The sequence below is a fragment of the Lacerta agilis genome, chromosome 14, assembly GCF_009819535.1.
Source record: "Lacerta agilis isolate rLacAgi1 chromosome 14, rLacAgi1.pri, whole genome shotgun sequence".
Classification (NCBI taxonomy): Eukaryota; Metazoa; Chordata; class Lepidosauria; order Squamata; family Lacertidae; genus Lacerta; species Lacerta agilis.
Window position 1 is genome coordinate 26449983 of NC_046325.1, and position 21432 is coordinate 26471414.

Here is a 21432-nt window from a genome sequence, read left to right on the forward strand (position 1 = left end):
GTTTTTCAACCTTTTTTGGGCAAAGGCACACTTGTTTCATGAAAAAAATCACGAGGCACACCACCATTAGAAAATGTTAAAAAAATTAACTCTGTGCCTATATTGACTATATATAAAGTAATTCTCTTGAATTTTTCAATTTTTCCCACGGCACACCAGGCAACATCTCGCGGCACACTAGTGTGCCATGGAACAGTGGTTGAAAAACACTGCCTTAGGGAAATATGTAATGGGAGAGAAAAGCACTTCATAACCTTAATACTTTTTAAGTGGAAGCAGTGTACCAGAATGCAACATAAAAACTGGCATCTGGTTGGCCACTGTGAGAACAGGATGCTGGACTAGAAGGGCTACAGGCCCAATCCTGCAGGACTTTAATCATGTTTTTGTCTGAGCCCCATAATACCTTACAATGCAAAAGTCACCTGCCTGCTGTGTATCAACGCTGTAGTGTCCAATCCTGCATTGGTTTTAAAATCTGTGTGTGTGTTGTCGTTAAAGATGCCCTCCCCTCCCCAGTCCCTGTAGTTCTCCTGTAACATTGTCCTCATACTTTGCATACTTTACAAAATGAACTTCACCAACTGCAGCATAGCAGGCTGTCTGATAAAACATGGCCTAGTAGGCTGTCAAATGCGTGGCACCTGGGAGCAGAGCAATACCTTTATAGCCATTCCTAATCCTGCTTTTACTGGGGCATGGCAAACGTGAATCCCCCTTAGGGGAGAACGTGTTTAATCCCACCCCACCAATTTCCTCTTGCAAATTCCTCTGAGACTATTCTCCCCTCCCAAAATTGGGAGAAGAGGTGAGTTATTGGGCAGGGGGAGGCAGGGAGAGTTATGCTGTCTCTCTCTCTCTCTCTCTCTCTCTCTCTCTCTCTCTCTCTCTCACACACACACACACACACACACACACACACACACACCAGCCTCCTGCAGCTGTTCCCATGGTATGGTCTTAAGGCACAGAAGGTTGCCACCTTGCTGAAGCTAAGTACCGGTAGATCTGTGCCTTGGATGGGTGATTGCCTGAGAACCACGTGCCTGAAAAACCACACTGATGCCACTTTGGGTTCTATAAAAGAAAACTGGAACATAAATGTATAGGGTTAAAAAAAAGGTTACCGACCCTATCTCCTCACATTACTGGTACAAGACAACCATAAGGTTTCGCAGCACTGGCTGCCATTTTTTTACCTATAAAACCATCATTAAATGTGGGATTGGCTGTAACTGTTGTAATGTGGGGATCACGATTCAGCAAGTGATTTCAGCTCCGACATAGCAGGCAGGAGATAGCTTCTTCATGTAACACTCTTTATTCAGACAAACAAGACTGGGGAACTGAGGAGAGGGATGCTACATTTATAGGGACAGAAAGACTGGCTAGAAAGGATACATTTCGGAGGGAACAATCTCAAGCAATCACAAAGCTGCCTTTTGGTGGAAACCAATAAGACTGAGGATCCAAATGCAGCAACTTGAATGAACCAATAGTGGCTGTTCCTTCTGGAACAGGAAGGCAGTTACTTCCCCCTAATGTGAATACAGATATTATAACCCTTGAATAACACAACAGTATATAACAGTATATAACACAACAGTAACCTTGCACCATAAGTCTTATCTTAACTAGGGCTTAACTAGGGGGACATTACTGGGATTTCAAAGGTGGAATGGAAGTCGGGGGGGGGGGAATCTCCAAAGGGTGGCACTTTGTCCTGGATCTTAGGCAAGTCAACTTTCGGGGGGGGGGGTGTCCTGGTTTTTACTTTTTGAAATACAGCAACCCTACCTTAACTGAATATCTTATCCACAGTTAATATTCCCCATACCCAATAAATGAGATGCTTAGATAATAGAGTGATTCATGTTAGTTCATTTTGCTGCGGTTTGTAACTTTCTCAGCCCCCCCCCCTCAACCCTTTGGGTTGATGAGGGAAAATGGGCAGCAACCTGCTGGCTGAGTTTCGGGGGAATCGGCAGGAGTGCTCTACCCAAACCAGAAGTCTCCTGTTTCCTCTGCCATCCACACCACTTTCCACGTGTTGGATGCTCTGACCTTTGGTCACGTTGGAGAGGTTTGTGCTGTTATGCTAGGAAGTGGTCCCACGTGGAGTGGGGTGCTTTAAAAAGAAAACTGAGGAGGGGGGGGAAGAGCAGCACACAAGAGCAGGCAGTTGCCGCCTAGAAGGTTGTGCGCTTGGTTGTGTATGTGCTAATCTGCCAGGATCATCTTTTTATGGTTTATTTCATGGCCTTTGGAGACCACCACTCTCGCCCTCCCTACTCACCTGCTGCCACCCAAATAAACAAACATACAGTTTGCTTCTCCGTCCAGAGAAGGACATGCTGATAGTCCCTTGCCAAATCCTTATTCTATTTTTAAAGCTCAAGCCCATTTAAAGACGAGAGAGAGAGAGGGGGGGGAGCATCTTTCCAAATACAGAAGTACAAGAACGCTTTTAAATCAGGGGAAGCTGATAAGAATGTGTGCTTGGGAGAGGAAAGGAAGGTTCTGCTCTGAGTTATGAGAGGTCAACATCCATAAAGTTAATGGGGTGGGTGGTGGTGGTGGTGGAGGAGGGGGGCAAACCCTGATAAGGCGTATTGTTGATTAGTTACCAAAATGTCTATCATGATGGCCTGTATGTATGAAAATGTTATTTGTTTATTTTTTTGGGGGGGAATAAACAAACGGCCTAGATTGCTCCATTTCAGACCACAGGTGTGTGCTCTCATATGCAGGTCCTCTTTCAAAGGCAAGATTCCCAATTTGCATTTTTCAGGACAATACCAGACCCTCCATGTGTCCCTTTTTTTCCAGGGATAGTCCAAGATTTACAGAAGCTGATCCAGTTTCTGATTTGATCCTGGAATGAACCGCTTTTCCTTAGGATGTCCCTATTTTCATCGGAGAAATATTGGAGGGTATGGAGCTATGCAACCCCTGAGCCAAGGAGATAAGTGACTATACAACCTTCAGGAGACATCTGAAGGCAGCCCTGTATACGGAAGGTTTTTTTTAGTGTTTAATGTTTTATTCTGTTTTTATATATGTTGGAAGCTGTCCAGAGTGGCTGGGGTGGAGTATTATTATTATTATTATTATTATTAAACAGGACATCCCTACTTCCATCAGAGGAATGTTGGACGGTATGCAACACACAGACCGAAACCCAGGCATCTTTTGAAATTCACACTTCTCTGAATTTTGCAGTGGGGCTCTCCAGCTAAGACATATGTACCAAACACACACACACACACACACACACACAAGCTTTGATAAAGTGTGCATATACTGTAAATGCATATGATAGTGAAAAGAGCATACAAACTGTGTTGTATGAAGGGGAATTGCTTGACAATACTGTGCATGTTAGGCAAATTTGCATGCAAAGCTGTGCGTACCAGGGGAAATTCTCGTCAAAATGCTAATGAATTTTCACGAGGTCTTTTTAAAACATTGCCAACGGATGTGGAAAATGGGGTTTAAGACTGGGAAAACTGGAAAAGGAAACACTACTTGCTGCTCTCTGTTCCTTTTTTTTTGCAGCTGTAGGAGGTCGGTGGTCTTCAGCCCTTTCAGATGCTGTTGCTGCTGTTGGGTTTCACCTTAGACCAGACCATGGCACGCACAGCAGTGGGTCCTGACCCCCCAGTGTCCTACCTGACAGCATCTCTTTTGCTCTAACCCTTCAGCAGTGCCCCCCTCCCCCATATATATATCTATAAATAGTATTCAGGAATCCTGGCTTTGAGCCTGCCGAATCGCACTTTCTTCCCAGTAGAATCGCTAGAAGGATTTGGCAGCCTTGTTGGTTTTGGGTTATATAACTCCCTCCCGGCCCACTCCATACCTTGTACCATTGCCAAATGCCCTGGCCCTGCTCTGGCATCACGAACCTGGCCCAAAGGCTTGGATTAGCTGTCCCATCCCTTCCTCCTCCTACCGCAGGGTCTCGCCCACATCCCCAAGGGGCCAGATCACCAGGCCTGCCTCGTTCTGCCCACCATCCTCGTGACCTTGGGCTCCTCACGGGCAGAGACATGTGAAGGCTGGGCTGCAAAGGGTTGCCCGAGTCTGTACATATCAGGCTATCTTTGGGGTTGGTTGCCAAGGTCTGCCCTAACTTTGGTTACTGTTTGTAAGAGACAGTTTGGTTTCGGAGGTTGCTAGGGAAGGAAGGAGCTTGTGCATGGAGTGGGGTGGTTATTATCTGAGTACAAGTGGGACCAACAACAAAACGTTGCACTGTGTTCCCCTTCAGTGTTCCGGCCAGCCAGCCATGCCCTCTTCCAGGATACCATTCCCTCCTGTTTTCCCCACTTATGTATCCCGAGTTAGTAGCCATTACACATCCCTGAGTATGCTCAGGTCCTCTTTGCGTGCTTCCCTCAGGCCACTACACAGGTTGCTGGACAGGATGAGCCACTGAGATGACCCCACTATTCTTATGACAAATGTGGCACTGCCCAACCAACTTTGGCCTGCCCTCGGCCAGCCCCTACCTGACTGCCTGCCTTCTTACTCACAACAAGCCCAGAGGGTATCCTTCCTTGCCTGCCACCACCGTCCTCCTTATTCTCAGAGTTGCCCTTGCGGAATTCAGCAGGTGGACAAAACTAAAATGAGTTAGTCCTTCCAGTAGCACCTTAGAGACCAACTAAGTTTGTTCTTGGTATGAGCTTTCGTGTGCATGCAGACTTCTTCAGATACCGGCACCTGTTTCTCTTTAAAAAGGGCACTGGCACGCCCTACCATTTTATTTTATTTTTTGGCACCAGACACTGCTGCCTTGACTTCTTTGGCCATGTGAAAATTACAGGAACAAGGCTGCTTGCCCCATTCCTGCAGTGTGTGTGTGTAGGGGCTTCCGTTTGCACAGTGCAAAATGTTCAGAGCCCCAACAGAATTCTGGGATATGTTTACACATGTGACAAACCCGAATGTGATCCACCCTTCCGAAGGAGGTAAACACATTCCACGCTGCTCTCGCCATCCCTTAAGAGCACAATGCCAAGGCATGGTCTTCTCAGACAGTAACCCCCTACAAAAGTATCTCACGCTGTTAGGCTGAGTGGCTGCCTTGGCAGCAGAAGCAACAAAGAGGTCTGCAGCCTAAGGAAAACAACAACAAATATAGGACGAAGCTGCCTTATACCAAATCAGGCCATTGGTCTGTAATGTGTTATTAAAAAGGGGGGGGACACACATTCCACAGAAAACCAATCCCTCATCCTTCAAAATTAGGAAATATTCTCTGAAGAAACAGGCACTTTATTTTTGTACATAGGTCAATACCAATGTCATCTTGGCAACCCCAAATCCTGGGAAAACCTTTTCTTTTCACCTACAAATCCTTCAAATCCTGTGTATGAATAGGAGAGGTCTGTGACAATGGTTTCAGAAACTAGGGCATTGACCATTTCAAAAGAATGGTCCAAACTGGCCTGGGTAATGCATTCAGCAAGCTCAAATTTCTGTTGTAGACCACCTCCTTCTATAACAATTATATGATGCTTTTGGGTGGTCTTTGGCTAAGGACTTGGCCAATTTCTAAAATCTTTAAAAGTTGTTACACACTTTTGTTCTGGTTCCTCACCATCGTGAAAGGTGGTGGTGGTGGCACTCTGTTGCCACACAAAAATAAAGATATACCTTCCTTCTTTCTACTGATTCCTGCCTCCACCCATTCTTCTCTGACTAGTCATGGACATAGGGGACTCTGAGTCCCTTGGGAGATTTGGGCTGTAAAAGGCAACCCCAATTTTTTGTATAACTTAGGGTGGATCTTCACACAAGGAAAAACAACAACACTTTAAGTACCTTAAGTCAGAAATTAAATCGTTATAACAAAGAAAGAAAACACTATGGGAAATAGTTAAAGGTAGGTAAGCCGTGTTGGTCTGCCATAGTCAAAACAAAATAAAAAATAAAAAAAATCCTTCCAGTAGCACCTTAGAGACCAACTAAGTTTGTCCTTGGTATGAGCTTTCGTGTGCATGCACACTTCTTCAGATATGGTAAATAGCAATTTTATTTTATTTTTTTGATTTTTTTGCTCTCCAGCACCATATGGTGCTGCATGTTTATAACACGTTCAAAACACTGTTTTTGACTAATGTAGCTGAGTCCATAGTCCATAGTCCACAATGACTGGCAGTAGCTCTCCAGAATTTTAAACAAGTCTTTCAATCTCTGTCTGCAGGCACCAGGGTTTGGACCTGTGGCCTTTAGGATACAAATCACAGGCTCTGCTACTGAGCAGCCCTTCCCTTGTGGCTCCTTTAAGACTAGCAAATATATTGGGGCAGAAGGAGTTGTCCACTTTACTCCACAAAACCTTATGCCACAATCCAGTTTTAAAGTCTTTTAAGTTGCCGCAAAACTCACTGTTTTTTCCACATAGGCTGGAGACAGGCGTAGGCCTTTCCAGTGAACTCAACGGCTGCATTCTGAGGTGTTTCTTTTTCAAACTCCACATGACTTCCAATTCTAAGCCTGCCTTCAGTCATAGATTTACTCCCTGGATATGTCCTGGATATCCTTAGGGAGTCACGGATTTCAACAAGGGTCTACATGCTTTGATCATTGTGAACATGCGGTTAGCTAGCTATAAACTGTTAGCTAGTGAATCAGCTCAGGCACATTTTCAACAACGGAGCTCAGGGGATTTGTGGAGTTGGGTGGAGATTTCAGTGAAGGGGGGAGGAAATATTTGCTGATTCAAAGGTCTCTTCTCAACAACATCCAGGACGGTTGCAAAAAGATGTTGTGACTTAAAAGGACATCTTGTGATCACTTTTTGTGTGTGTGTGTCTCCGTGGGTTGTATTTAACTAACTTTTACTCAGTGTATACCCATGGGGCTATACTATGTTGTTAGTTGAATACAGCCCATAATAATTGGGGAGGTCCATCTTCCTGTGCAGTACCTGTGTGTATGTGTGTTTGAAGGGGGACTTCCATTCACACATCCTGGTGTGGGGCTGGCTGTGATGGAAGGGTGCTTGTTTTGAGGGTGTTTTACCCCTGGTAAGTAAGGAGGATGTTGCAGCTCCAGGAGGGAGGGATCCCAAATGGAGACACAGAAGCAGCTTAATCTTGCCCCTTCCCGCTGTTTCCCTACTGCAGTTCTTGCCCCCTGTGGGCTCCTCCTTCCACCGCAAAGTCCCAGCCATGTTCATTTGTAAGGGTAAATAAACCATGTTACTTTCCCTCTTTCCCCAATGGAAGTCACGCGAACAGCTGCATGCTCCTTGACCAACGCAAGCTGGACTGAACCAAACTATGCCACCCAATTCCATGTTGTGTTTCCGAAAGCAGCAAGGTAAGGTTTGCTTGGTTTTGCTTTGCAGGTGTGTTGCAGCATCAAGTGAACTGAGAGACTGATGTCTGCTTGCGAGGTGGCACAGAATCAGTGGCCGACTTGGCTTTCTTCGTAGCTGGGACACCAGCTTCCTTTCCTTTGCACCCGTTGGACTTCTGCGTCACTCTTAACACCCCTTGAGCATGAAAAAGAGAGGTGAGCAACTTTGACAGGCAACCTGACAAAGATGCAAGGTCTTCGAAATTAAGGAGGTCTTTGAAATTAAGGAGACATTTTTTTTTCCTGTCATTCCCCTCACTTTTATTTATCTTGTAAGAATACAATAAATCACCATACAGCCTTTGACTATGATTGATTATTTTTTTACTTTCTTCAAAAGTAAAGCAAAGGACAAGAAATACAGGACATGGGGGTATTCACAGCGGATTTCTCTACAATTCTTAATGATTTGTCTGTAGTTTATCATACCCTATGGGGAGGAGACAGGTGGGATGAGGTGTAAAACCAAATCTCTTTTCTTGAACCTCTTCTATCCAGGCTAAACCCTCTTCCTTTCCTTCTCTATTAGCCCCTTAATTCAACTTTGGCTCATCTTCACCTCCCCAAGATGCAGATGTTCCTCATTATATACGCACTAGGAAATTTTTACTGAGTCCCCGTACCCCATGTGGGGAGGAGGGTAAGAGATTGCCACCTCAGAAGTTGTTTAGTCCCATTAACGCTCTCCCCCGCTCCTCAAGTACAACATTCGGATTCCTCTCCACCCGCCAAACACCTGCGCAGGCCACATCGGCTGAAACAGAACCAGGAGCACTGCCAATGTCTTCCATACTCTCTCACTTGCCGCTCACTTGCCTTCAACCTTCCTCTTCTTTCTGCAAGGAACCCTCGCTCTCTCCTGCTAAACTCACGAAGCAGGGTTCCCATCACCATCCATCTACAAATGGTGTTTCACCCAGCTATGTGAAACCACAGGGACGAGGGCCCTTCACCTCCATGAGCTGCTTTGTGTATGATGATCTTGTCCTTATCTTTTCCTCTCTGCTTTAATTCAAGGGCTTCCCCTACTCTCCCTGGGGAGATAGTCCTTTTTAAAAATAAAAATAAACACCACCGCGATGCACGGTGCAGAAAGGAAAGCACTGGTGGCGGACGTGCACGGTGCTGTACATCTAATATACACATTTACACACAGAGATAGTCCTAGTCCTAGTCCTTGCCCCCACCCCCACCCCCAAGAGTTCTCCATTGGAGTCATCAAGGTGGCTTCGATCCTACCAAATCTTTTCTATGTCCCTGGGCCCCTTCGGATTGTCCTCATGCAGCAACAGACGTGGGGAGGGGGGGCACCCCCCACCCCGAGGCATCCAAGCCAGTTCCCGAAGGAAAGTCGTTGCGTTGGGGGAAAGGTCCCGGACGCTCAGCCTCTCTGGGCATCCTGAGACATGGAACGGGACAAGGAGCGGGGCAAGCCTTTCTTGAAGTCGGGGCAGGCGGGCTGGATGACGAGGGGCAGCTCCTTGGTGATCTCGGCCACAGATTTCTTGTCAAGACACACGCCAGTCACCGGCAAGGACTCCACAGACTCTGAGGGGGTTGGGGTGAGCTCCCTGGCGCTTAGCTTGGCCGGTGTGAAGATGGGCAAGGGCAAAGGCCTCTGGTAGGGCAGGTGGTAGGAGGTCAGAGGTTTGCCCAGCAGACCCAAGCGAAGGATGCCCCATGGAGACCTCTGCACTATGACCCGGGCCTCCTGTTGCTGGCGGTAAGTTTCTCTGCGCTGTTTGTCTGCTTCAAACCGAGACCAGCTGCGGAGAGAAGGAGCGGAGAATTAATCATAGATTCACCCCACACAGCTCTGCTTTAGACCCAAACTTTTTTCAAGGAGAGCCAGATTTGGTGAAGTGAGCATGCGTGAGGGCCAGCCAGCGTTGTTGGCGGGGGTTTTTTAGGATTGAAGTTGTTGAGCTTTCGGAGGGATTTTACCCCAAACATGTTGAGCTTTTTTTTTTTTTACATTTTTACCCCAAAGTTGCTGAGCTTTTCTTAGGTTTGAAGTTCTAATCTTGAGCTTTTGGGGTGATTTTACCCCAGGAAATCAACTGCGACAGGGGCTGGATTAAAATGACCGGCAGGCCGAATTAGGCCTCCCAAACGGACTTTGGACATGCCTGCAGCATCTCCAGGTGGGGCTAGGAGAGACCTCTGTCTGAATCCCTGGAGAGCCACTGCCAGTCCCTGTGGACAGTGCTAAACTAGATGGCCCAGTGGGTTTGATTCAGTTTAACTCAGCTTCCTAGGTTCCTATGCTCTTCTTTTGCTGGAAAGGTTGGCAAGCAGAGACTAGGCAGCCACCTGACAGCGATGCCCTAGCTGCATCTGGTGATACAGATCCCACGCTGAGCAACACCTCCTTCTGTTATTCTATGCAGCCCAAAGCCCCCTCTCCCAGCCTTAAAACCCCACACGCCTTACCATCCCAGCCCTAGCCTGGCAAATATGATTAGACTGCTTCATACCAGGCGAAATACTTTATCCCCTGATTTCGTACTCTCATACAAGTGTGATATCCTTGCAAAGGGTTAGAAAGGAAAGGGGCAGATTAACCGGAGGAGAGATGTATCACTCAAAACCGAACCACCGCAATCACTAAAAGCAGAGGCTCCGCTTTCATTGTCAGAGGTGAGCAATGCAGTGGCCACATTGGCTGAGGGCACCAAATTATTCAGGAAAAAGCAGGAAAAAGCAAACAGCACCTGGAAATTAGCTCTGAAAGGATCTCTACAAGCTGAGTGAATAGGAAATGAAATGTCCAATGTGCCTCAATGTGATGCAAAAAAAAGCCCCTTAACTTTATACACTGGTGGGTCCTGAGCTGTCTCCCCCTGCCCCTCCTCTTTGACAGAATTCCCACATGTCTGGCACCTCCAAGACTTGACTGTATCATAGAGTTGGCAGGGTCTCCAAGAGTCGTCTAGTCCAACCAGTGGCATAGCGTGGGGGGTGCAGGGGGGCCCGGCCGCACCGGGCGCAACATCTGGGGGGGGGCGCGCTCGCGCTCGCAGCTCTCTGCCCCTGCCTGGCTCACTCACTCTCTCTCACTGCAGTGCTGGCTGTGCGAATCCGATCCGAGCCGCCGGGTCACCACCCACTGTGGAGGGGGGGTGCCACGCGTGCGGTGCGGAGAGAGAGCGAGGGACTATCCACGGGTTAGGGGGCGCAAATTACTTGCCTTGCCCCGGGTGCTGACAACCCACACTACGCCACTGAGTCCAACCGCCTGCAATGCATGTTTAACCTCTACCAACACTTGGCTTTATCTAGGCTTCCTTGGGAGGATCCAGCCAGTAGACTTCTCTAACAAATACAAAGCCACCTGGCTGGATTATAACAGTTTGGACCAAGGCTATCATCCCAACCAGACCCAAGCCCAACACTCACCGTTCCTCAGGCCTAGCGGTGAGTGAGAGGTCCTTCCATTCCGCACTGAAGGATTCCTTCCGGGATGTGTCTCTCTCTGTTACCTGGCAGCTCAGCTCGGCTGCGGCCAGGGTCCCGGAGCTGCGAAGGACCACACTCTTTCCGTGCATTGTTGCGTCTGGGCTTCTGCTTGAACTAGGATGAGTTCTCGGAGCCTCCCTTCAGTCTAGTCTATTGTCCCTGCTGCTGCGGGTGATTTATATAGGTTTCCTGAATGCCGATCCCAGAGGGGTTGGCATTCAGAGCTATATCGGTCTTGCAAAGTCACTGGTGGAGCATTCTGATACCGGACACCTTCCCCTCCCTTCCCCTGGGCGCGTTTGCTACTGGAAACCAAATCTGTGACGTGACAATATTTTTAATACATTTTTAACCCTGTCATTTCCTGGGCAGCAACTTGTGGCTGTCGACGGGTCGTTTCGTTAATTTAGCATGAAAGATCAAAACATGCACTATTCTGAGATGGGAGCTGGAGAGACGCTATAGAAATAATGTTCATTGCCATTTAGTTCGGTGCTTCCAATCTGGGCCCACTGGAAGCCAAGATACGAGGGTTTCTTTCGATTCTCAAGAGGGATGCCAGGTCGTCGCCTAGAGAAATATCTCTTTCAATTGCTGAGGCTCAGCTCCACAAACATATGAGACACTCTCCCTTTGTGGTTTCCAACAACGGGTCTGTCACTGTGAGAACAGGATGCTGGACTAGATGGGCCGTTGGCCTGATCCAGCAACCTCTCCTTATGTTCTTATGACTGCTATTTAGAAGCATTACCGCCTCTAACTGTGGAGGTAGGTCATAGCGACAGCTTTCGATAGCCCTCTCCTGCATGGATTTGTCTAATCCTCTTTTAAAGCTGGTCTCTGGCTCCTCCAAATATTGAAGACACAGCAGTATTTGACAGTCAGCACACAGTAGTATATGCATGACACTGTTGAATAGAAGTCAATATTTAGTATTTGACAACTTATGGGTGCCCATATTCGTCACCTGCCAAAAGAACCAAGTCAACAATGTCTAATGCAGTTGGAGGTTCACAACTCCTCAATGGCAAGCGGAGCATGTATGGCACACCCTCCAACATTTCTCTGATGAAAATAAGGACACCCTAAGGAAATGCATGACAATCCACAATCAAATCAGAAACTGGGATGGCTTCTTTAAATCCAGGACTGTCCCTGGAAAATGGGGACAGTTGGAGGGTCTGAGATCTGGATTCTAATCTTTGATCAGCAGTGGATTTTACTTCCCTTGTAGCATCTGTAAAATGGGAAATCACTTCAAGGGTAAGTAGTGATTTCGAAGGAGGCTGAGGATTTCATGTGAAATCCAGTTGATTACTAGGGAAAATGCGAATGTTTAATCCCCCTGCTTTCTCTTGATCATTCTTCATCTCAGATGGGAAGGCTTTTTGAGAAAATACTTGGTTGCCGGAAGAAGACTGCTGTGACATGTAGCCTCGTCCATGTTGATAATGAGAACGCTTACCGCTATGATCTCATGTGCTGCAGGTATACTGATTTCTGTAATGTACACAACCCTGTATATGATCTCATATGTTCCTACAATGTCACTATGCAGACATGAAATCTCAGCAGAATTTCTGGAACTTTCTGGCTTTGGAGGATGAAACGAACTTCGGTATCCTGCCTCTGACGAAGAGAAGTTACGAGCAATGGGTTACAGGATTTGCCGGCGGGAGAGGTTTGCACTGAGCCAGCACAGCTGAGTAATGACGAGTCTGGGGGATGAAGTCATGGGGAAAGAAAGATCTTTCCACCCACTCATCCCCCCTCCCCTCACTACCCCACTCTGGTTTCAGGAGGACCAACAGCCCTCCCTCCTTCCCTTTTTCTCTCTCACACGGACACAGTGCCAGGTTCAAAGGCACTTTCGATCAGCCCCAGAGACAGAATGTCAAAACTTTGGCATAACGGGGAGAAAATGTCCCGAGTGGACTGAGCTTGTACAGGGTGAGGTGGGGACAGGGGGCAACGTGACAAGCCGACTGGGCAAAAAAGTCACTCAGTAAGGAGTGTTGTGGGCAGAGAGGGCAGGACTCTGGATGCGCATGTCTCTGTGTGTGTGCAAGAGATTGCGGGAGGCATTGGTTGGAGGGAAGGCAGAGGGTGCCAAAGGAAGAAGGAAAACCAGTGAGTGGTGTGTCGGGCCTTGACCAGGCAAGAGGACTGGGCTCAAATCCTGGCTACGAAGGTCACTTTAGGCAAGTCACCCTCTCACAACCTAGCCTGCCACACAGGGTCATTGTGAGGGCAAATGGTTAGAAGTGTAGGCATGCATACCCTCCAACATTTCTCTCATGAAAACGGGCGTCCTATTCCATGATAACAAGAAGAAGAAGAAGAAGAAGAAGAAGAAGAAGAAGAAGAAGAAGAAGAAGAAGAAGAAGAAGAAGAACAACAACAACAACAACAACAACAACAACAACAACAATTTTACTATTTAAATCCTACCCATCTGACTGGGTTGCCCCAGCCACTCTGGGCAGCTTCCAACATATACAAAAACATAATAAAACATTAAACATTTTTTTAAAAAACCCTTCCCTATACAGGATTGCCTTCAGACGGCTCGGGGGTCAGATAACTCCATACCCTCCAATATTTCTTTGATGACAATAGGGACGTCCTAAGGAAAAGTGAGGCATTCCGGGATCAAATCAGAAATGGGGATGGCTTCTATCTATCAATCTAGGACTGTCCCTGGAAAATAGGGTCTGCGTATGCCATCTCAAGCTCCTTGGGGGAAAAGATGGGGTAACAATGTGTAAAGCAAAAAGAACCACATTCATACCATACATTTAAAGCACTATGTGCCACTGTAAACAGTCATGGCTTCTCCCCCAAAATTCTGGGAGCTGTAGTTTGTTAAGGGGGCTGAGAGTTGCTAGGAGAACTCTATTCCCTTCACGGAGTTACAAATCTCAGAGTTCTCTTAATAGTAAAAGCCACTGGACAGTCTCCTCTGTTGTAGGAGGAGTGGGGTGCTGTCTAACCTTCTGCCAGCGAGGCTCTTCCCTGACAAATGGCACAGACTCCCCCTCCCAGCCCACCCTAGTTCCTGACAGTAATGTGGTTATACTGGATGAACAGCTTCAATAAAGTGTCCTTTCAATAGAGTTATTAAATGACTATCCAGTGCGAGATAAAGCAATCCGTTCCCTCGCCCCCAGCGTTGCCAGGACCTCCATCAAGCTCCTGGAAAGGTCTTCTCAATTACTCCACGGCGGGCGGAAGGGTGTGCGAGAGAAATGGCCCCAATTTAGAGAGGCCCCTCAGGCTGTTTCTGATGGTATCAGCCCAAAGTACTCGGGACTAATTGCATTCGGTCAACCCGGGCTATAAAGCCGCTCACCCAGAGCCGGTTGCGTGAGCCGGACACAGCCAAGCATTTCCCCAGCCATGAGCGCCAATGGTGTCGCGGCTGTGGCCGAAAGCTACCAGAAGTTCAACCCTCGGGCCTACCTGCAAAACAACTACATGCCACCCCGTGCCAACTTCGCTAGCGAAGAGTTTGCAGTGCCCTGGAAACTTCGCTGCCTGGCAGATGCCTTTGCCACAGGTAGGTAGACCTGTAATTGTTTTCCTTTGCAAGCAGGAGATGCCTGGGTTTCAAAGGTGATCTCCCTTTGTCTCGTATGAAAATGTTCTGCCTTTCCTCTTGACAGGGCCGGCCCACCCATGAGGCAAGGTGAGATGCCCGCCTCAAGCGGCAGGATTCACAGGGGGAGCAGATCCCAATACAAACCTTTATTCTTCCCTTGTTCCCGATGTAGATCTTCATTCCCCGCTTCTTCCCTAGCTGGGAGGCAGGCACCATTTAGTGGTTCAGCCTCAGGTGCCAAGATGTCTTGGGCCGGCCATGCCTCTGGGTCATTCTTACCTTTTCATTGACAACGTTACCATCCATCAAAAGTAAGCTTTCCAAATGTGGAGCTGTCTAAATTTGAAACAAAAGTGCATTGCAAAAAAGAAAAAAGAAAAAAGAGCTCCTTTGTAAACTTGGAGGGTGGGGGGTAAAATATTTTGCAAAACCTGAGCTATGGCCTTCCAGGACCTCAGCATCTTTCTAACATTAATTAGCAAATAGGTAGCTGAACCCAGGAACTGACTTAGATTGGGTGAGATTTTGGCTTTGTAAAAAGCTCCATTAATGTGTGGCCCCGAAATTTTGCTTTCCCCTGAAACAGATGCCAAAGTTTAGTGCTAGTTTAGTGTCATTTTGAGCTGCGAACCCTGAGTTCCAGCATCCTTAGGATTCTTTAAATGCTCTTTACATGTATGGTACACATGCAGCCCAAGTCACTTGTTTTTTTAACCATCGCCAGAGGCTATCAACCACAGAAGTGATCGCAGGTGTAAGTCTTTGCTCCTTTAGCTTGCTTAGTATAGGACTAGACAGGCCAGTATTCTGGTTTGATGTTTCATTTTCACATTGATAGCGATTACAATTTCTCCCTTTAAAAAAAAAAAAACTTCTGTAAAAGAAATTTCTTAATTGGATTTCTGAGCTGTGCCTGTTTCTAGAGCCCTGAAACTTTGCACCAAATACTGAGCATTGTAGCCAGTGCTACATGACTAATCCAGGTTCATGAATTTGAACAGGTCTTCTCCGAATAGAACTTCGTTGAATACAATTTCGTTGATACTTTGTTGATACTCTGGCAATCTTACAGACTGATATATTAGTTGCAATCTGTTACTCCGTACAGTTTGTAAATCATAACCTTTTTCATTTGCTGGCAAATAAACAAGACAGGAATCAAGGAGCAGGAGGTAAACTGAGCTGCTGTGGTGGGGTCTAGCTATATGATCTTTGTTCTGCGCTGTATCGCACTTAAGTTTAGGAAAGGTGGCAACTTGCAAATTAACAGAGTTCTCTTGCAAAGTTCGCAAAGCAGCTGAGCCATGCCACAAAGTGGGCTGCTTTGATAGACTGTGATAGATGCCTGCTGTGATCTATTGTGGTAGATTCCTGCCACCGGTCTTTGCAAGAGCTCCATTAACATGTGGCCCTGAAATTTTAGATCTCTCCTCAAAAAAAAAAACAAGAACCCCACAACCGATGCCAAAGTTTAGTGCTAATCGGACAAGGTTGGATGGGGGGGGCATTAACTTGTGGCCCCAATTTGCTGTGTCAATTACTTAGTTTGGGGGGTGGCACAAAAAGTGTAGTTCTGAGAGTACAGTCCCCAGGAGCCTTTCAGCGGCGGTGTGTGTGTGTGTGTGTGTGTTCTTAAATGTATGTACGCAGCCAAAGTAGGAGAACACACTGCCATGTTTTATCCAGCTTAGAAGGTTCTTTTTATCATATGTGGTGGTCTTGTAGTAAGGTTAAAGCTTACTGGAAATGATATATAATGTAATGAAAAGGATGTTTAAAATAACCTGGGGGGGGGGAACCAGAATGTATAGAAACATATTCATGTATGCTACTATAGCAGCAAATATGTTACTTGCCCCAAAATGGAAAGAAGCAGAAGTCCCAGTAAAGGAAGAATGGAAAACCTATGGAATATGCAGAAATAGGGGCGGGGGGGACTTACTGGAAGAATGCAAAAACAAGATAACATTTTTTATATATATAAAAGAATGGAAATGGTTTATTGAATATTTACAGATAAATTATAAACAAACATTGGCAGGATTGTTGTAATAACCTGCAGTTTTATAAGAGTATATATATTTAAAGAAGATGGATAAATGAGCAAATTCAGTTAATTTGGATATGCAGAAGATATTAGAAAACTAATTTAAGGAAATGCAGAAAGAGGGGGAAGGAAGTCAAGTTTTGAAATATCAAAATGAATGTAAAATTAGTGAAATGTATAAACTACTGGTAGAAAGAAAGAAAGAAAGAAAGAAAGAAAGAAAGAAAGAAAGAAAGAAAGAAAGAAAGAAAGAAAGAAAGAAAGACATTTTATCTAGCTTAATCAGTGAGATCATGAGTGTGAGAAGGGATATTGACCAACGAGAGGGGAGGATCCTTATAGGCAGGGGGATCCTGGAGGAAGAGGCGACTGAGTCACTTCTACAAGGTGTGAAGGAGGGCCCAGATGCCTAGGCTTCTCTTGCCAGACAGTGTGTTGTGATGTGGAGTCAAAGAGATGCTAGTTTGGTAGGTGGCTTGCGAGACACCACAATATGGAACCTGTTCTTCCGGCTATGTGGAAGACTTAAAATGTAATGCACGAGCAGATTCTTACAACTCGGCTAGCTTGGAAAGATCCAGAAAACAGGACCATCTTTCAAGCTGCCCCTCATTCCTCCAGGCCTTGATTGGCTGGGAGCTTCTATCTGACTTTCCCTTGGGCATTTTGTCCGTCAGCAATAAGGTGACCAACTGCAATAGAATACAAACCTCTTGTGCCTGTGATATTTTATTAGAAGCGGCAATTTTGGCAGGTGCCGTTTTTCCTGTATCTCCTGAACTACTATATCGCAAGTACTGGATCCTGCTTCCCTCTCAATATAATTTCGGTGGGAAATCTTCCAGTGAGCTGCACCCCCATGGGATCAAATCTGTTGGGGTCGGGGAGGGGGAGAAGGGGAGCATTTGCAGTAGGCTTCTCCATTACATTTCCCCACACAAACAGAAAAGGGAACAAAGTAGCCTGGATTCTAGGTTTCTCCTCAAGATACGACTTTACCCATTTGACTTCCACCCTTCACCTTATGGGAAGGTCATTTCTGGGCAGAAAATTAGGGGCCAGGGTATTGAATCCTCTTTTATGATTGTATTTGGGAAAGACTTGCACACTCCCCCTCCACCCTCATTATGAATACAGATTTATTTATTTTCTAAGAGGTTTCCGGTATTTTATAAAATAAAAAATAAATAAATTCCTTCCAGTAGCACCTTAGAGACCAACTAAGTTTGTTCTTGGTATGAGCTTTCGTGTGCATGCACACTTCTTCAGATACTTCTTCAGTGTGCATGCACACGAAAGCTCATACCAAGAACAAACTTAGTTGGTCTCTAAGGTGCTACTGGAAGGAATTTAATTTATTTTATTTTATTTTGACTATGGCAGACCAACACGGCTACCTACCTGTAACCAATATTTTATGTAATTTTTTGTTGCCTGAGATGATCACACCTTAGTTCTTTATTCTCACTCCTTGCAGGGGAAATCTGCGGCCGTACCCTTATTGATATTGGCACAGGCCCCACCATTTATCAGCTCCTCAGTGCCTGCGACTACTTTGAGGAGATAGTGGCCACAGACTACCTGGAAGTGAATCGGGCCGAGATACAGAACTGGGTGCTCGGTGAAGACTCCAGCTGCTTTGACTGGTCCCCTTACATCCAGTATACTTGTAAGATTGAAGGCAATGGGTAAGAAATAAATGCAGGAGGGAGGGGCACTGCTTCCCGAGGAAGCTTTTAATGTTTAATATATTATTGCATTTTAATATTCTGTTGGAAGCCGCCCAGAGTAGCTGGGGAAACCCAGCCAGATGGGTGGGGTATAAATAATAAATTATTATTATTTTATTATTATAAGCCTGGGGATGCAGTCATGGTTATCTGTGATCCACCACACCTTATTGGCTGGTCTAAACCACTGAGCCTCTTGGGCTTGCCAATCAGAAGGTTGGCGGTTCGAATACGCACAACGGGGTGAGCTCCTGTTGCTCTGTCCCAGCTCCTGCCAACCTAGCAGTTCAAAAGCATGCCTGTGCAAATAGACAAATAGGTACTGCTGCAGCTGGAAGGAAAACAGTGTTTTTGAAATATAGCAGTCCTACCGTCCACCAGGGGACAGAATGCCAAAGTCTGTGCTAGCCGGCCCAGGAGCCAGTGTCCCGAGTCTGCAGTGTAGGTGACAAAGGGCCTAGCAGAGGGCTGGGGAACCTGCGGCCATCTAAGTATACAGAAATACATACCCATTACAAGGCACCTTTTAATAATATACTGAGGTAAAACACCTACAATATATGATTACTGCAGCTAGACTGCTATATGCACAAAGATGGAAAGGCACAGCCTTACGCACTATGGAAGAATGGCTGATAAAATTATTGGACTTGGCTGAGACGGTTGACATGTTTAATTACAGAAAAATCATTACCAACATTTGTTAAGGATTGGAAATTTCTTGTGAACTTTTTGCCTGAAAGAGAAAATGAGCTTGTAATATCTGGATTTGAAGATTGAGAAAATGCTGGTTTATAGAGGATAGAATGGTTGGATCTTAAAGAATAAATATCGTTTGTAGCCGCAGAGAGCTGGAAGTCCTTTTATTATATCTTTCTTGAGTCGCCCCCCCCCTTCTTTTCCTTTTCTCTTGTTTTCTCCTCCTTTAGATTTATTGTATTTTCTTCCTTCTGACTTTGCTCCTTTTTAGATTAGGAAACAAAGCGTGTTCTCCTTCATGGAGAGTACGTGTTGCGGTGGGGGCTAACAAGTCACCCCTCTGCTGCGGGGCGGGTTAGTCTGGATGGCCTCAACTATGATTGGGCTCTGGGCTGTTGTTGGGGGGATTCATATGTTGCAACTTGTTGATGGACAGCCCAGAGCCTATAAATTACCCTGCATGCAGCGTCGGAGCTCTCCTGGCTTCGTGCATCGGATCACCCGCCCTCCCTCCGTTATTAGGCCTCTGCTTTGACCTTGCTATGCCTGTCATGGGGTTGTCTGCTTTTGGAGCAAGGGCCTGGTAGGAATTTTTCTATTTGGCTGATTGGCTGGTGCCATTTGGTTTTCGCCTACTGCGTAGCAATTAGTCACAATTTGTAAGGTTGGCGGTTAGGCATTGGTTATAAATTGGTTGAGGAGGGGCAGAGTTGGCTGTGGTTGCCCCTTCAATGCTGCTGCTGCAAGGGGAATTCTGTTAAAGGAATCCAGAGGCTCACTATGCTTGTCCGTATCCCCCGGTCGGGGGCCAGGGCCCACGCAAGAGCCCCTGGGAGCATTAGGGGAGAACGGGCGCACACTCTCTGCCCAAAGTGTTTTCCCCTATACTGACTCCACAGGCAGGTGGATGTCAGTTTTGTCCCCAGAGGGACAGATAGTCTTAACCAATGCCTAAGCAACCACTCACTTATTTTGTATTCAATAAAGTTGTGGCCAAAATTAATGCCAAAAACCTTAAACTTATATCTGGTGTGAAGCGTGTTTTATTTGAGGGGTGGTTTGGGGACCTCGACATGCAACTATCTGACTTTTAGAAGACATTTGAAGGCAGCCCCGTATAAGGAAGTTCTTAATGTGCGGTGTTTTACTGTGGTTTTATAATTTGTTTAGAAAGACGCCCAGAGTGGCTGGGGCAACCCAGTCAGATGGGTGGCATATAAATAATAAATTGGTTTTTTTATATTTTATTTAGGGAACCGTGGAAGGAAAAAGAGCAAAAGCTGAAGAAGAAACTCAGAAGGATCCTTCCCATCGATGTCCACCAGGCCAAACCTCTAGGTTCCTCCCTCAGCCAACCAGCCGATGCTTTGGTCTCCGCATTCTGCCTGGAAGCCGTGAGCCCCGACCGGCCGAGTTTCGACCAGGCCCTGCGGAACGTCACGACGCTTCTCAAGCCCGGTGGCCACTTCCTCATGATCGGGGCTTTGGACGAGTCCTTCTATTTGGCTGGAGAAGCCAAGCTGTCCGTGGTGCCCGTCAGCGAGGCAGATGTCAAGGAATCCTTCGCCAAGAGCGGCTATCGCACCCGCAGCTTCCGCTCCTACGTCATGCCGCCGAGCCTGAAGATTGGCGTGGATGACGTGCAAGGGATCTTCTTCATCCATGCGCAGAAAACAGCCTGATCCCAGCTCGCCTAGCAGAAACACACACACAAGGCCCTTGCCCCCTAAAACCCAGCTTATTGCATGCTGCCCCTGTTCTCTTCTGTATTGCTGCTCCTGTGCTGATAGCTGGTCCTCCTGTTCTGTGGGTGCAAATAAGTGTGTGTTCACGTCCACACCATACATTTAACACTTTTAAAGCGTATGGCTCCCTGCCCCCGGAACTGTAGTTTATCCCTCACAGACCTAGAGTTCCCAGCACCCTTAACAAACTAGTTTGCAGAATTCTTTGGGAGGAAGCCAGGTGGTGTAGTGGTTAATAGCGGTGGACTTGTATTCTGGTGAACCAGGTTCACTTACCCACTCCTCCACATGCAGCTGCTGGGTGACCTTGGGCTAGTCACACTGTGCATCAGGCAAAGGCACTCCCTTCCGATGGAGGCCAGGCAGGCCCTCTCCCTACTGAACCGCCGGAGACATTTTTTAAAATTCCAGCAGGCATGGTAATCAAATTTTGACTTTAATTTTGACAAATTTTGAGTTAAGACTATGAACTCATTTTTTTACTTGTTGCATTGTATCCTTGAGATGGCTGTAGCTAAGTGGCATATAAATTGTTTAAACAAACAAAATTAATAGAACGCATCCTTAACAACAACAAAAATATTCCGTTTGCAAAATGTGTCTCTGCTCGCCAAGAACATGGGTGAGCTTTCAGGCACAGAGGTAGGAACATAGGAGGGGGTGTCCTATGAAGTCAGACTTCAGTATCAAGTCCATTTAGCCTAGGATAATATGTCCTGACTGGCAAAAGGAGTCACCGTAGGGGCATCTAATTCCTAGGGGCCGAGGTCCCTTTGG

At 46.5% G+C, this 21432-nt stretch overlaps 2 protein-coding genes across 2 annotated transcripts; one reads left to right on the forward strand and one right to left on the reverse strand.

Moving 5' to 3' along the window:
• Positions 1 to 7859: 7859 nt before the first annotated feature.
• TCAP (titin-cap) lies at positions 7860 to 10991 on the reverse strand. The gene is made up of 2 exons (XM_033170380.1): positions 10774 to 10991; positions 7860 to 9140 (listed from the first exon to the last, which is right to left on the reverse strand). Exons 1-2 carry the CDS (start codon positions 10920 to 10922, stop codon positions 8756 to 8758), a joined length of 534 nt encoding a protein of 177 aa, XP_033026271.1. The 5' UTR covers positions 10923 to 10991; the 3' UTR covers positions 7860 to 8755.
• Positions 10992 to 14166: 3175 nt separating this feature from the next.
• PNMT (phenylethanolamine N-methyltransferase) lies at positions 14167 to 20751 on the forward strand. The gene is made up of 3 exons (XM_033169681.1): positions 14167 to 14392; positions 17959 to 18169; positions 20163 to 20751. The coding sequence occupies exons 1-3, from the start codon at positions 14233 to 14235 to the stop codon at positions 20590 to 20592; spliced, it is 801 nt and encodes a 266-aa protein (XP_033025572.1). The 5' UTR covers positions 14167 to 14232; the 3' UTR covers positions 20593 to 20751.
• The last annotated feature ends 681 nt before the right edge of the window (positions 20752 to 21432 follow it).